General features: G+C 41.7%; 1 protein-coding gene across 1 annotated transcript in view; it reads right to left on the bottom strand.

The window, feature by feature from the left end:
* The window catches only part of SLC35A5 (solute carrier family 35 member A5), a 44033-nt gene that overhangs the window by 8709 nt on the left and 18675 nt on the right, over positions 1-16649 (bottom strand). Inside the window, exons 4-6 of the mRNA XM_073667234.1 lie at positions 9339-9437; positions 4759-4892; positions 2402-2469 (exon numbers count right to left, since the gene is read on the bottom strand). Of these exons, the coding sequence (XP_073523335.1) occupies positions 2402-2469; positions 4759-4892; positions 9339-9437 (301 nt within the window). The remainder of the gene's footprint in view (positions 1-2401; positions 2470-4758; positions 4893-9338; positions 9438-16649) is intronic.

Below are 16649 nucleotides of genomic sequence, written 5' to 3'. Positions count from 1 at the left end.
TTCTTCATGCCGATGCCCCTCTCTCTTGCGTCCTTTCCTGCTAGGGACAGGAAATACACTGAGGGTGAGCTGGAAAGGGGGGGGGGGGGCTTTTAACCTCTCGTGTGTTTCCTGTCCTTAGAGGATAAGTAGGACTACCTCTTGTCGTGCTGTCATGAGGGACGTCCTGGGAAATATTAGTTTTTCAGAATTTTATTTATCTTTATTTAAAAGGAACATGCTTAAAAAAAACAACTTTTTGTTCATATTAAAAGGTCATCAAAGACAGATACAATGAAGTTTCAGGGGTCGCTTTCATTAATTCTGGGGTTACGGAAGCCAGACTTAATGAGGGAGTCCGTGGAATACGATGAGCCAAATTCATTAATAAATACAGTGCCTACAAGTAGTATTCAACCCCCTGCAGATTTAGCTGGTTGACACATGCGGAATTAACTTGGCATTGTGACATTTGTACTGTAGATCAGCCTGGAAGTGGGAAATGCACTGCAGCAAATTTTGTTTTTGTTTTTTTTTTTTTTTTAAACGTTAAAAGTTAATTCAGAGTGTCATTTATTATTCAACCCCTCAAACCACAAGAATTCTGTTTGGTCCCCCAAAAGTATTAAGAAGTAGTTCAGGCACCAAGAATAATGAGCTTCACATGTGTGGATTAAAGATCTCTTTTGCCAGCCTTTTCTGACTATTTAAGACCCTCCTCAAACTTGTGAACAGCACTCAGACATGGTCAACATGGGAAAGACAAAGGAGCATTCCAAGGCCATCAGAGACAAGATCGTGGAGGGTCACAAGGCTGGCAAGGGGTACAAAACCCTTTCCAAGGAGTTGGGCCTACCTGTCTCCACTGTTGGGAGCATCATCCGTAAGTGGAAGGCTTATGGAACTACTGTTAGCCTTCCACGGCCAGGACAGCCTTTGAAAGTGTCCTCCCGTGCCGAGGCCAGGCTTGTCCGAAGAGTCAAGGCTAACCCAAGGACAACAAGGAAGGAGCTCCGGGAAGATCTCATGGCAGTGGGGACATTGGTTTCAGTCAATACCATAAGTAACGTACTCCACCGCAATGGTCTCCGTTCCAGATGAGCCCGTAAGGTAGGTACCTTTACTTTCAAAGCGTCATGTCAAGGCTCGTCTACAGTTTGCTCATGATCACTTGGAGGACTCTGAGACAGACTGGTTCAAGGTTCTATGGTCTGATGAGACCAAGATGGAGATCTTTGGTGCCAACCACACGTGACGTTTGGAGACTGGATGGCACTGCATACGACCCCAAGAATACCATCCCTACAGTCAAGCATGGTGGTGGCAGCATCATGCTGTGGGGCTGTTTCTCTGCCAAGGGGCCTGGCCATCTGGTCCGCATCCATGGGAAGATGGATAGCACAGCCTACCTGGAGATTTTGGCCAAGAACCTCCGCTCCTCCATCAAGGATCTTAAGATGGGTCGTAATTTCATCTTCCAACAAGACAACGACCCAAAGCACACAGCCAAGAAAACCAAGGCCTGGTTCAAGAGGGAAAAAGTCAAGGTGTTGGAGTGGCCTAGTCAGTCTCCTGACCTTAACCCAATTGAAAACTTGTGGAAGGAGCTCAAGAATAAAGTCCACATGAGACACCCAAAGAACCTAGATAACTTGGAGAAGATCTGCATGGAGGAGTGGGCCAAGATAACTCCACAGACCTGTGCCGGCCTGATCAGGTCTTATAAAAGACGATTATTAGCTGTAATTGCAAACAAGGGTTATTCCACAAAATATTAAACATAGGGGTTGTATAATCATTGACCCACACTTTTATGTTTAAAATTTAATAAAATTCAACTGAGCAACATAACTTTTTGGTTTGTAAGATTTATGCTTCTGTTCATAAAACCTACTCTCGTTTGCAGTTTGAAGGCTCTAACTTATTTGCATCTTATCAAACCAGCTAAATCGGCAGGGGGTTGAATACTACTTGTAGGCACTGTACATACCATTTAATGAATTTGGAGCATCATTTAAGTGGCGTGTGCCTCAAAGCACCTTGCCAGAAATGCTATTCTAGTTAGACACTAGAATAGCACTTCTGACATAAGAAACGCCACCACTTTTGCTCAATTTGATGGGCGGATGTATCCTTGCCCTGTCCAACCCAGGCTCGTCTACATCTACACTCATTTTGACAGCTGCTTCAATCTGGCAGAAACGTTAAAAGACGCACAAAAGTTTCAAAACATTTATGTGAGTTTTCTGGGGTAAAAGCTTTGATGAATTAGCCTCTTAAAGCGAGGAATAATGCAACACAGTGGAAAGTAACCAAAAAAATTACTATGACTGCCACTGATATTTACTGGATGACCTACACAAATTAAGAGAAATATAAAGTGGCCAGCATGAGAAGAATATATACATTGAAGGTTACATACTTTAATATGATCCTGAAGAAGAACGCAGTTGTAATGATAACAAAATTGGACAACAATACCGCCATAGCCTATAAAGGAGAAGGCAAAAAAACAAAAACATTTAGAAGAAAATAAAAATAAAAGTAATGTAAAACATTTTCAATCATTTTTCAGGTAAGACAAAAAAAAAAGTATGCCAATTACCCCAGCGGCTCTGGAGATCAACTCTCTCAATGCCAAAAATAGAAAGATCTCCTTTACGTGTGACACATGTAATGTGTGCTGCTATGCGGATAATAAAAAACACATTTTTTTCTCCTCGCAAGGTATTTCCTATCAAATTAGATTGTGGCTAGATTCACAGTTAATAACCAGTCTAGTGCATTCAGTGTAATGCATGTAATTTGTCCTATATAGCGTACACTACAAGGAAGTTGAAAAAGAGGATAGCAGAACACATCTCCAATATTAACAATAATAATTCTTGTTATTCTGGAGTGGCAACACATTTCACTGTCACACAAAGGAGGTATTTCTCAACTTTCTTTTTTTGGCATCGAGAGAGTTTATCATCAAAGTCGTGGGGGTAATTGGCAAAAACAGCATTACGTGAGGTATTTTAGAGACTGCAATTAGATACCAAGTTTCCCCACAGAATGAACTACAGAAATGATTTATTTTAGATTTATTGAAATTATTTACAGATGAAATTGTATGTACAAATATATTTTCTGTTTAATGTTTCGCGTCCGATGTTTCACGGCTTATATCGCCATTTATGAGGTTGCAATGCATTTTACACATTAGCGAATCTTTGCACCTATGCAGCTGACGTTTCTTCTAATTTGAATAATTGTCTTCATCTGTGTCAAGCAGACATTTTATATATATATATATATATATATATATATATATATATATATATATAGCGCAGCATATCTACTAACCTCACTGTATCCTATGAATAGGCGTGTCGCTGTACACTGGAGACGCATCACGTTCTGAGGTTTCTATGTTTTTAATATTTTAAATCTTCAATCAATAAAGGAGTTTGTTTTATTTTCTGGTTGGATGTGCCGATGAACTCCCTTTCCTTTTCTCTATATGGCTGTAATCACCGATGGGTGGGGCACCCTCCGGACAGACTCCTGCCAGAACTGAAGACTGCCAACATGGTGAGTTCCTAACCTCCCCCTCCCATAATGTCTCACCTCACACAGTTGAGGGTGTATACTCTTTTGCTTCCTCCTCTGCCCAGGAGCTGTGGTATGATCAGACCATGTTCCTGTATGGTCAGACACGGCCATTACACAGTACACAGCAGGGGCACATTTATAAGATTATCTCAGAACAGGAACATTTTTTATTTATTTATTTTTTTAAACACATCCAATTATGGAACTTATTATTATTCCAAGATCTATTGATTAAAAACCCCTTTAAGTAAACGTCTATTTTTTCTGCAACAAATTCAATTCTTTGTGGATTGTGGTGTTACTTCCCAACTGACTTTAATGAAGAAGACACAAAGAACTGAAAATGACATGTACAAAAACAGCTTGCCATTAGCAGGTTTAGAAACATTTCAGTACATTAAAAAACATTGCAATCCAGTTCTTTACTTGATACATAATATATTTTAAGGACAGAAGATAACCATTTGCCAAATGAAGGGGAAAGACAAAAGGGAAATTGGTTTATTAAATTATGTTTACATGCAGCCCAAAATTCCACTACAGAAATTGCCTTTAAGGGGTATTCCTATCGGGTCAAAAGAGGACTTATGGCTAGGCTGTGCCATTACTTTAAGATTGGTGTGGGCCTGACCTCGAGGACTCCCACCAATCCCAAAAATAAAGCCGCCATAGCTGTGTGTTCCCATCACCGTTTCTCTGCCCATTGATGAACCAGTCATCCGGCTGTGCAGGGTATTGCATTCAACACTATTTATTTGGGATCGGCTGTCTGCACAGTGGGTGTCAGTTTAATCTAGACGTGGTAAATATCGATTTTGCCATAAATTTTACAATTCATTTCGAAAGAAGAAAAATAGTCTAGTCTCAATGCCCTAGTACATGAATGATGTTAGTATAAAACTGACAGGTAAACTAGGAGGGCTCGCTCCTGTCACAGCCTAACCTTAGACAAACCTGGGGTCAACAGTCAGAGGCTACCAAAGAAAGCTACTGGACTCCAAGATAGAATCACAGGGTGCCGATAGCCACCGAGTGGTTTCACCAGTGGGAACAGGCTTAGTTAGGCAACCTCTAAAATAGCCTCTCAAAAAAAGATGTAGGGAAAAAATTTGAAATAAAATAAAAAAAGAAGTTCATAATATACATCAACACATTGCCATAAAAAATGTACTCATCACTTACTGGCTGTAGATAGGTCAGGACATAGAAAATTATAAGATTGTCTACAAAGTAGAGAAACGCAGGCACAGCCCATTTCATGTAGCGGCAGAATTCCTTCAATGTAAAATACGAGGAGCACCGCAATGATCGCTTTTCTGAAAAATACATAAAAGTACATAAAAAACTAGAACATGCAGTAACTTAAGATGGCAAAATGGAATACAAAGTCATAATATAATACATTGCTATACAGTTGAGTAGTCCAGCTTCCAGGCAGCAGACCCTTATTTATTTACCCATTAACCCCTACCCAACTGTGTGGTTTTCCTATTATTTTTGCGCCTTCGTTATTTCCCTACCCTTCTTCCAACAGCTGTAAGCTTTTATTTATTTGTCAACATAATTGTATTAGAAATTATTTTTTGAAAAACTAATTGTAGATTTGAATGACACAATTCAATTTACAAAATAATGTACAGCAAAATAATCCCAAGTGCGGTGAATTGGCAAAAATAATGCAATTCCACCATTTCATAGACGTATTATGTTGTTATCATTATTACCCCCAACCTGTATACTTTATATGCGGTCCGGCCTATTGGTCAAAATTAGTTCTAGAAGTTACCCCCTCCTCTTATTGGGTCCTAAACCAGTTGTGAATGGCAATTGTCTTTCCTTTGCTGGACCTGCAGGTTTCTGCTCCCCAATTTAATGTCTGTGTGGTTGAAGTCCCCTATAATAATGACTTCTCCCTGATTTGCTGCCTCATCCATTTGCTTTATGAGGATATTTTCTGCTTTTTACACTATATTTGGAGACTTATAACAAACCCGTAACAGTATTTTATTATTTTTTCTCCTTGCCCTTATCTCCACTCACAGGGATTCAACATTTTCATTAGCCTCACGTATATCATCACGTACGATGGGTTTTAGGGACAATTTTATATATAGGCAAACCTTTCCCTTTCACTTATTTGTATGGTCATTCATGAACAGACTATAGCCCTGTAAATTAACAGCCCAGTCATAGCTTTCGTCCAGCCATGTCTCCATTATCCCCACCATATCATAATATTCTTTCAAAAGTATTAATTCTAATTCTTTCATCTTGTTGGTGAGGGTTCTGGCATTAGTGAACATGTACTTTGTGTATTTCTACTCCTGCTTAGTCTATTGACTCTAACCCCTTCCCCCATGCCACCCCAAATTTCATTACTTATGCCCAGGTCACTATCTACACTATCTTCCCCAGCTGTACAGTAATTGCCCACCTCCTCCAACCTTCTAATCATTCTTTCCCCCAGCACAGCTGCACCCTCCCCACTGATGTGCAGCCCATCCCTAGTGTAGAGCATGTAGCCAACAGAGAAGTCAGCCCAGCTCTCCAGAAACCCAAACCCCTACTTCCTGCACCAATTCCTGAGACACTTATTTACTTCCCTAATCTCCAGCTGCCTCTGTGGTGTGGCACAAGGGACAGGCAGTATTTCAGAAAATACTACCTTCGAGGTCATTGCTTTAAGCTTACAGCCTAATTCTCTGCAATCATCTTTAAGGACCTTTCACCTAACTCTAACTTTGCCATTGGTGCAGATGTGTACCATGACCACTGGGTCCTCCCCAGACCCTCCCAGTAATCTGTCAACCTGATCAGCTTTGTGCCGAACTCGAGTGCCAGGAAGACAACACACCATTCAGTGATCTCAGTCTTTGTGACAGATTGCCAGATCTATTCCCCCTAGTAATGGAGTCCCCCATTACCAATACCTGTCTGGCTTGCCCTACACTCATATTTTCCCCCTTGCTATAGCAGACACTCCCCCGGCTTTCAGTAGACTTGTCTTGCCGCAGAAGTGCTACTCCTGTACGGAAACCCCCCTCATCTGCTAAATTAGCAAACTTGTTGGGTTGTGTCAGATCAGGACTAGCTTCGCAGGCACTCTTCCCTCTACCCTGCCTTCTGTCACCCAGCTAGAGGCCTCACTGTCCTGAAGCTCCATACTACGATCGTCCCCCACATCTACCCCAGTGAGCACTTGCTCAGGGAGCTACAAAAGCCTTTCCATATTGTCTATGGATCTCAGTGTTGCCAGCTGTTCACTTAGATCCAGTACCAGAGCTTCCAAATGTACAACGTGTAAATGCGAGAAGATGCACACTGGATGCCATTGTCAATCATGGAGCACATATTACTAATGTGGATTTCACGAGACAAAAATAAATAGGCATGTAAATACAACAGGTGAATTAATACAAGTTCCTTCCTTCTAAACTCCCTGAAACCAAAGTCACTGAATCACAAGTCACACACTTAAAGGGGTTGTCCGCTACTCGGACAACCCCTTCTTAAACTAAAATGTTCAGCCCCGATAAAATAAAAATGCCAATACTCACCACCGGTGCCGACTCCGTTCCAGCGGTGTCAGCACTCGAGGTCCTGGGGCGGTGACCCGTTGGAATGACACGTGATGTCCAGCGCCCAATCAGAGCTGGTGTCACTGCCCCTGCCTTAGGACAAACTAAACATGAAGCTGAAGTCCGGGATCAGCTGTAGCCCTGGCTTCCTCTTCATGTTCAGTTCATACCGAAACATTTAGTTTAAGAAGGGGTTGTCAGAGTAGTGGATAACCCATTTAAGAAAAATCACACTCGCAAGCTCTCACACTCACTAGAACAGATTATTTAAATACAGTTACCTTTTCCCTTAGCGGCAATACAACCTGCAACTCATGGCAATGTCTGCAAAGGACATTGTTGTTTTTTGGATTTGGTTTGTAAGGCTTTCATTGACTGGTTAAAAACACAGGAAAAAAAAAAAAAAAAAAAGACATTGGCAATATTCTACAGGTCACTGCGAATATACGGTTATACCAAACTTGTAAGGTTTTGATTGTTTTTTTCTTATTTAAGTTGTGAAAACAATATATATACTGGTTTGTGCCACCAAACCCAGAACGTTTTCCTTTTTCGGTCAATGGAGCGGGATGATGGTTTGTGTTTTTTGTGGCGAGCTGACATTTATATCGATACCATTTTTGGGCTAGATATCACATTTTGAGTTCGTCTTAAGGGGTAGTTGTGGCAACTGAAAAAACACATTTCTGACGTTTCAATTTTTTTCTCTTAACAGTGTTTACCGTACATAAAATCAAGGTCTCCTGTACAGCCCAGCCACGGGGTGGTCTTCACAGAAGCACTGTAATGGCAGGCACGGGGGCCTCCAGTAGGCCCATGGGTGCAATGGCAACCCACCAGCATCGGACAAATCTACATTTATTCTATACACAAACTATTATTTAGTTGGTACAGGTGCCATGTTATGTCCCATTCATTCTAGCTCATGGGGTCAGACACATGCTGGCATTGACGTGAAGAATGTGGAACCATGCTTTACGTCTGCTGGGCTGTCGTCTGATCAATCTCTGTCTGAAGATCGTCAAAGTGGGCGATGGTGGGCAGAGGGAGTGGAGTGACATGACCATAGCAGGATTAGCTTGCAGCCTGTAACCATGGACATGCATTGGTCTGAATGAGTTATAAACACAAAACCATAGGCTATTTTTAATAACTTATAACCTAAACTTTACAAGCTAAATGCACTGGAGCACTATGGTCCATATTGTGATTCTACATCATTTGCAAAGTCTGTAGTTCCAGTAAGGCAAAAATTGGTTTAAGAAGTAAACAATGTTATGCAAAGGATTTAATGCCTTGGGAAATGATTGATAAGATCACTTTATGACAATCTGCTCCTGTTGGATTCTATTCAAGTCATATGATCTCTTTTCCCTTTTAACTAATATTCAAGGGGTAATGTTTCTCCTTGCGGAGAGTGACATGTTAAGCATGTCAAGGTAAAGAGACTTTTCAGCCACAATGCTCCTCTGGGAAATATGCAAATTGTGTGTTCAGAGAGGAAGAGGACTAGAACTCTAGCGCCACCTATAGGAAGTAGCAATAGCAATCCTAAAAGTCAATATTGACTCTTTAAGGAGCCTTATCACATGACTTAGGAGAATAGTCAAAACCGGTTTTGGCCATTATCCTAAGTCATGTGACAACGCTCGTGAAAGGGTCGATAGTGATTTTTCGGATTGCTATTTACAATAGGTTGCACTAGAGTTCTAGTCTTCTCCGAAGAGACAATTTGCCGTTTTAACTACGGACTCCATAACATTCTTCTCTCATTTCCCCCTCTACTTATATCTTTTTTTTCTCTTTTCTCTTCTGCTCCCTTCCTTCTTCTCTTTATTATTGGTGTTTCTTGCCCTGCTCCTTGATTTCAAGGATTGGTATGCTTGTTATCACCAACAACTATGTAGCTTTTCAATGTTGTGCTCTCGCTGACAATGTTAAGTGACATTTTTCAAGGTCTATTATTCAGCTTTTAATGTCTTCTGCTCTGCTGCACTGGATTTGTCGCAATAACTTGGCACACTGAGAATGCTCGGTATTATCATTGTGCCATTTAATAACTTCATAAGAATAAGATAAATCTAGACTGTACAGAACAGAAATAAAAACAGTGAACTCTGTAGTCACAGCTGCAGGTTACAACTGAGGTGTACACTAATGTACTGCGCTCTGCAGATAACTTACCCTTCACAATGACTCGAATGGCCATTATCAGACAAAATAGGAGTTTGACGCCTTCTGCGCACACATTTACTGTGGCAGGAACATAGTCATATGTATTATCTGCAAAAAAAACAACAAACAAGTCTGCGTCAAGATTACAAGTTCGGTGTCAAGGGCTCATGTCCCACGGTAAATTTACAGTGAAAAGATGTATCAAACACACGGATGCATTAGATAATAGTTTTTTTCAGTATACACCAGAAATTACAAAGCATTGTTGAACCTATAAAGAGAAAAAAAACAACACAATTATCCTAAATGTAAAAGTAAGAACAGAAAACCGTTGGCTACAGATCATCTGCAAAAGAAAAGGCTTTACAGAAGCTAAAAAAGTTGTACAGTACCTGGCCTACATTTATAGGAAAATTGCACCTTTTCCAATCCATTATATACCAAGCTTAAGGGTGTAGGAAGAAATTATCTTTCCATAGGATAGGTGATAACTTCTAAATCGGTGGAGGTCCGACTCCTGAAACCTGCACCAGTTACCAAAACAGGTCTCTCCTATACTGGTTAGGATAGCGCGACAGTGCACATACAAGATTGACGCTCCGTGCCAAAGAGCTTCGTCTTGGCATTCCCATGAAGGATTGAGTGGACCGCTGGACAGGCATGTGCACTACGGTGATAACAAAACGCCCCCTTCTGATGATCAGTGGGAGTTTCATTAATCAAACCAATACTATACAGTGGAAAATGCAATAACTTGGTCTAACCCATACGGGTCAAAGTCCGGCCCGTGGGCCAAATCTGGCCCACAGGGTGGTTATATTTGGCCCACGACACCAGAACCACCACTCCTATGTGGGCCCGTTATTCTGCATGGTGGACTACGTGGGGCCCGTTATTCTGCATGGTGGACTACGTGGGGCCCGTTATTCTCTATGGTTGGCTATGTGGGACCCATTATTCTCTATGGTGGACTATGTGGGACCCATTATTCTCTATACTTGTTGGCCCGCGACTTTGTCCAAGTTTTTCACTTTGGCCCTCTGTGTGTTTAAGTTTGACATCCCTGGTCTAACCGGAATACCCCTTTAAAAAAAATAAAAATAAAAGCGTTCCATGGTTTTCAAATCCCAGATTAGGGTGTTCTAAATTAATGGAGGTTTTCCCTGCTCAAGAACTCCACAATTAGCTAGAACAGACACTGGCTACATAGCATCTCTGATTGTGGTGGACACAGCACTCCCGTGTAGCTTTTATGAAGCGCATTGACTTCAAAGTGTAGAATCACTGATTGTGGGAACTCAAATGTTTTACTAGAAAGCTTGATAAAGTTAGAACAGATCATACAGATTTCAGAGTTTTGCATGTATATCAACTCACTAAAGGTAAGGGCTTACATAAAAGTAATGTAGCATCCCATCCTATACCCTAGTAAGGTACCCTCTGTGTATACTGCTGTTTTCCAAAAAAACACTATGCCTACATGGTGAATTTTAGAGAAAAGATGGCCTTACATAGGTGTCGGCCGCACGGCAGCTATTCCTTCCAGCCTCCCCTGCACTCTTGGCTCATTGAGTTTTCCCAGTGAAAAGGGGGAAATAAGCTGCTACTAGTGTTGAGCGAGTATGTTTTGTTAACCCTTTCGCCGAGTATACTCAGGCGAGCACCGAGTAGTTACAGCTGCTCGGTGATATGTTTGAATCGCTCCCGTGTGCATGATTTGCGACTGTTTGACAGCTTTATTACATGTGAGGAATGTCTATTTCTTACACATTCCTCACATGTATTAAAGCTGTAAAAAAACTGCAAATCTTGCACACAGGAGTGATTCCAACATAACACAGAGCTGTAAATACTCGGTGATCGCCCGAGCATACTCGGCGAAAGGGTTAACAAAACATACTCGCTCATCACTAGCTGCTACCTGTCACTTTTGGCAGTGACTGATCTTTTGTGAGAACAAAAAGAGTTGGGTATAGTGAAATCCAACATGCCCAATTCTTCAGTCCTCCTGATATCAGTTGAGGTGTTGGAAGACCCCATACATATTAGGAGACTGGCCAATTCAGTAAGATGTCCATCTAAGGCGTATTGGCACTTTAAGAATAGTGACTGAAGTCTACTATTGCTCTCTGATGATGCATGCACTGTGGATAGCCCAGAAGCTGTATAAGCCAGAGTCAGCAGTTTCCTGTTCTGCTGCGGCCACATGCACAAGGCTGTATCAGCAACTCACAGTATTAAGGTCCAAAATGACGTCTATAAGCTGCTCTATCACCATACTGAACCTCTGTGTGTCCGATCTTACACTGTTTGGGCTTTTTAATGTCTTAAAGGGGTTGTTCAGTCCAAATCGATACCTCTGCAGTATGAATCCCCCCAGTGCAGGCACTGTGCGCGGCGAGGATTCGCCAGTTTGAGCCGGGATCGGAGGGTATGTATGCGTTATACGTACTCCCGGCCAGTGGCCATCCAGTCCAGTGTATTGAGTGAGGCCGCTCTCCTACAAGAGATGCGGTCGTCCAGTAGGCTTGGCCAAATAGAGGGCGGGGCCTTGCTCCATACAAGTGTATGGAGCGAGGCCACGCCCACTGGACGGGCTCTGGCCGGGAGCATGTATAATGCATACATACCCTTATCGACTTATCGATTTGGACCGGACAACCCCTTTAACTGCATCAAGTTGCTAAAAATGCCAAGAAGTTAAAAAGAAGTGTCCATTCTTCAAAAATACCAGTTTCCTGAAGCGTCTTCTGCTTGACAAACTGGGCGGGTTTGCTGCAGTTTAGAAGACGTAGTGTGCACATAATCTATGGAGAAAACAAATTGTGCCATGTAGGAATTCAGACTCTGAGAAGAACAGTCTCAATCTTGGTGGCACAAGGTGCAGAGTCCATGCATTCACCACCGCCATGGACACGAGCCAGGTTGATATGAAATTGGACCAGGCTTGCAACTGTAAGTAAATGCACACGACCCTGAGCACTAATACCTAGTGGGGACAGTTTCTCAAAGAAAAAGGTCTCCCCTCCCAAACTATTTATATGCGCATGTAGCTCTTCCAAACACAAATCCAGCAAAACCCGTTCCTACATAACTGAGAAATCAGTGTTCGAATTGATAAGCAAATGAGGCTGAAGGCCTATGGAAGATCAGCCCAGCGCCACCTCCTCCTGCTTCACTGACAGCCTCTATGCTGATTGACTTCAGGCAAAGGAGCCATCAAGTTAAGCAGAAGGCAGCAGCTCTGGGTGAAGAAAAGAGCTGGATTCAAATCTACAAATAGTTCTTCAGCTCATTCACATATCAATTCAAACGCTGATTACTCGGTAATGAGAGAAAGGACTGGTCATGAGATTCTGCTGACAGACTGAATTTAAAAGGGGCTTGACAATTTTCCACCTGGTCTAGTGGCACATGTCCCAGGAGCCTCAACTCAAGAATGGGCACCCATCGGACACATTTCATGGGTATTTCTGCACTCACTTACAGTTAGGTCCAGAAATATTTGGACAGTGATGAAATGTTCATTTTTAATACTTTGTAGAGAATCCTTTGACTACCTGAAATCTGGAAGCCATGGACGTCACGTAACGCTGGGTTACCTCCTTTGTGATGCTTTGCCAGGACTTTACTGCAGATTACTTCAGTTGTTGATTGTTTGTGGGTCTTTCTGCCTTAAGTTTTGTCTTAACCATGTGAAATACTGCTCGATGGGGTTGAATCTCAGCAGAAAGTGTCACCCTGTAAACTTCATGCTTCTGTCTTCAGTCACATCATCAATAAACACTAGTGACCCAGGGCTATTGGAAGCCATGCATGCCCATGCCATCTCACTGCCTCCACCATGTTTTACAGTGGATATGGTGTGCTTTGGATCATGAGCCGTTCCAAGCCTCCTCCATACTTTCTTCTTCCCATGATTCTGGTTCAGGTTGATCTTAATTTGATCTGTCCAAAGAATGCAGTTCCAGAAGAGGGCTGGCTTCTTCAGATATTTTTTGGGGCAAAGTCTAATCTGGCCTTTGTTTTTAAATGCTGATTAATGGTTTGCACCTTTGTTTCTCTTTATGGTAGACTTTCATACTGAAACACCTACTGTATTTTTCTTATTATAAAACACACTTTTTTTTCCTCCAAATCTGGGAGGTAAATGGGGGTGCATTTTATAATCTGAAGGCAGATTACCGGAGGTGGAGGGGGGGGGGGGTCACAGGAGGCAGAGTTGTTGCGTCAGGAGGCCGGCAGCGGCAGGAGTGGGGTGATGCTGGAGACCCTGGGCTCTCATAAGATGTTGGTGAGTGCCCTTTCCCATCGATTTCCTATCTCCAGAGATCTCAATCTCAAGCCCAGGACCTGCAGCCTCGCACCGCCTGGACGCCCCCTCCTCCCAGCATCCCCCCACCCATGCCGCCGCCAGCCTCCTGAAGCAGCAACCCTGCCTCCTATGACCCCGCTCCACCGCCGCCCCCTGGTAAGCCACCATTAAAAAGGACTTTAAGTGGCACCACCATTTTATTTTTTTTTTAAAAAGGTCCTATTTTCCACTCCAAAATTTGGGGTGCGTCTTATTGTCTGCAAAATGCAGTACTTCCTAGAGAGTGTTCTTCACTTGGGTGGATGTTGTTGAAGGGGTTTTTTCTTTACCATGGAAAGGATTCTGCGATCATCCACCACTGTTGTCTTCCGTGGATGTCCAGGGCTTTTTGCGTTCCCAAGCTCACCAGTGCTTTTTTTTTTTTTTGCAGAATGTACCAAACTGATTATTTGGCCACTCCTAACATTTTTGCTATCTCACTGATTGATTTCTTTTTTTTTTTTTTTCAGCCTAATGATGGTCTATTTCTCTTCCATTGAGATCTCTTTTGACAGCATGTTGTGGATTCACAGCAACAGCATCTAAATGCAAATGCCACACCTGGAATCAGCTCCAGAACTTTTACCTGCTTAGTTGATGATGGATTAAAGATGAAATAGCCCATGCAGCCCATTAAAAAGCTTTTGAGATAATTGTACAACTACGTCTGGTCCCTTAAAAAGGCAGCTACATATTAAAAAGCTGTAATTCCTAAACCCTTACTCTAATTTAGATGTGAATACTCTAAAATTAAAGCTGATAGTCTGCACAATTCTTTCTTGAATATGTTTTGACAAACAGTTAAAATTACAAAACGTGTCACTGTCCAAATATTTCTGAACCTAACTACCATATGTAGAGCAGAAGCAACATAGCAATGTAACAAGGGGTTCACACAAACTGGACAGACCTGTGGTCTGTGTCTAGTCAGTAACTAAGCTGTAAAATGCCAGCCATCGCTCCAAATTTCCATAGTAGACAGACGCATTACTTAACTATATATTGGTACATAAATACATTTACATTATTTGCATATCACACACTAAAAAAATTGCAGGAGAGGTGAGCAGTTTCTCATGAGTTATACAAGAAGCCACAAGGGTCTAGTGACATCTACAGTCCAAACCTGTAATAGAGATCAACATTTCTCAGTTTACAGACAAGTGCTCTTAAAAACACAATCTCTACAATTCAGTACAACATAAAAAAAAAAATGGATGACAGTATGACGAAAATAACAAATGAAGCACACCTATGGGCATTATTTATATCAAAATGGACCAGTTGTTCCTAACACTAGAAATACCTTTATTGGATAAAAGGGATCCATTTTTAGCAAAGCGATCACCATGTAAAAGAAATAGGCAATTTTCAGGCATCTTTTTGGCACTTTTCCCAACTCCCATGCATTTGCCCGTGGTAGGCTGTCCCAGATTAGCAGTGTTATTTTTCAGCTTCAAAGTAATACGCCAACTGGTTTAGATAACCCCTTTTTATAATGGGTCAAGCAGAGATAAGCAAACTAAATGGCAAGGGGCTTCCAAAATGTTTCATGCAGTGCTTTTTTTTTCAGATCTTTAAAGATTTGTAAATGTCAGATGCTAGGACCCCATAATCAAAAAAATGGGATTCCCACATGTGAATAGAGCAGTAGCGTGCTTCTGTGACAAGTGCTCCCATGAACAGTGACTTGAGCGGCGGTCACGAATACACCTTACTACTCTCTTCTCATGGATGGAAAACGGAAACCCCGTTTGTGGAATCAGTGCGAGTCCCAGCAGTCACACTCCCGTTGATCATATATTTAATCATCCATCCTATCTATGCTGTTTGTTGAACAATCCCATTAATAATTACACACTAATATTATGCACAATTATATTGGACACATTATATTGCACCTGCAAAGAGGAATGATTCCAGCAGAAGAATACATAATGTTATGTGCATATATTCCCAGGGTGAGCACAGATGAAGTGCATGTTTGGCAGCACAATAAAGCACAGTCATTATGGTTAGCAGAGAAAAGTTACTAAGGAAACAACAACTACTGCAGAGCCGCAGAATTGTAGACCAGGAATATACAGTTATATGAAAAAGTTTGGGCACCCCTATTAATCTTAAGCTTAATGTTTTATAAAAATTGGTGTTTTTGCAACAGCTATTTCAGCTTGATATATGTAATAACTGTTGGACACAGTAATGTTTCTGCCTTGAAATGAGGTTTATTGTACTAACAGAAAATGTGCAATCTGCATTCAAACAAAATTTGACAGGTGCATAAGTATGGGTACCCTTATCATTTTCTTGTTTTAAATACTCCTACCTACTTTTTACTGACTTACTAAAGCACTTTTTGGGGTTTTGTAACCTCATTGAGCTTTGAACTTCATAGCCAGGTGTATGCAATCATGAGAAAAGCTACTTAAAGTGGCCACTTGCAAGTTGTTCTCTTGTTTGAATCTCCTCTGAAGAGTGGCATCATGGGCTCCTCAAAACAACTGTCAAATGATCTGAAAACAAAGATAGTTGTTCAGGGGAAGGATACAAAAAGCTGTCTCAGCGATTTAACCGGTCAGTTTCCACTGTGAGGAACATAGTAAGGAAATGGAAGAACACAGGAACAGTTCTTGTTAAGGCCAGAAGTGGCAGGCCAAGAAAAACATCAGAAAGGCAGAGAAGAAGAATGGTGAGATCAGTCAAGGACAATCCTCAGACCACCTCCAGAGAGCAGGAGCATCAACTTGCTGCAGATGGTGTCACTGTGCATCGGTCAACTATACAACGCACTTTGCACAAGGAGAAGCTGTATGGGAGAGTGATGCGAAAGAAGCTGTTTCTGAAAGCACGCCACAAACAGAGTCAGCTGAGGTTTGCAAAAGCACATTTGGAGAAGCCAATTTCTTTTTGGAAGAAGGACCTGTGGACTGATAAAACCAAGATTGAGTTGTTTGGTCATACAAAAA

Source organism: Phyllobates terribilis, unplaced genomic scaffold, assembly GCF_046119375.1.
Source record: "Phyllobates terribilis strain yellow unplaced genomic scaffold, ASM4611937v1 Scaffold_2__4_contigs__length_985480577, whole genome shotgun sequence".
In the NCBI taxonomy this organism is placed as follows: Eukaryota; Metazoa; Chordata; class Amphibia; order Anura; family Dendrobatidae; genus Phyllobates; species Phyllobates terribilis.
The sequence above is the reverse complement of the archived record's forward strand: the minus strand, read 5'-3'. Positions and strand labels throughout refer to the sequence as shown.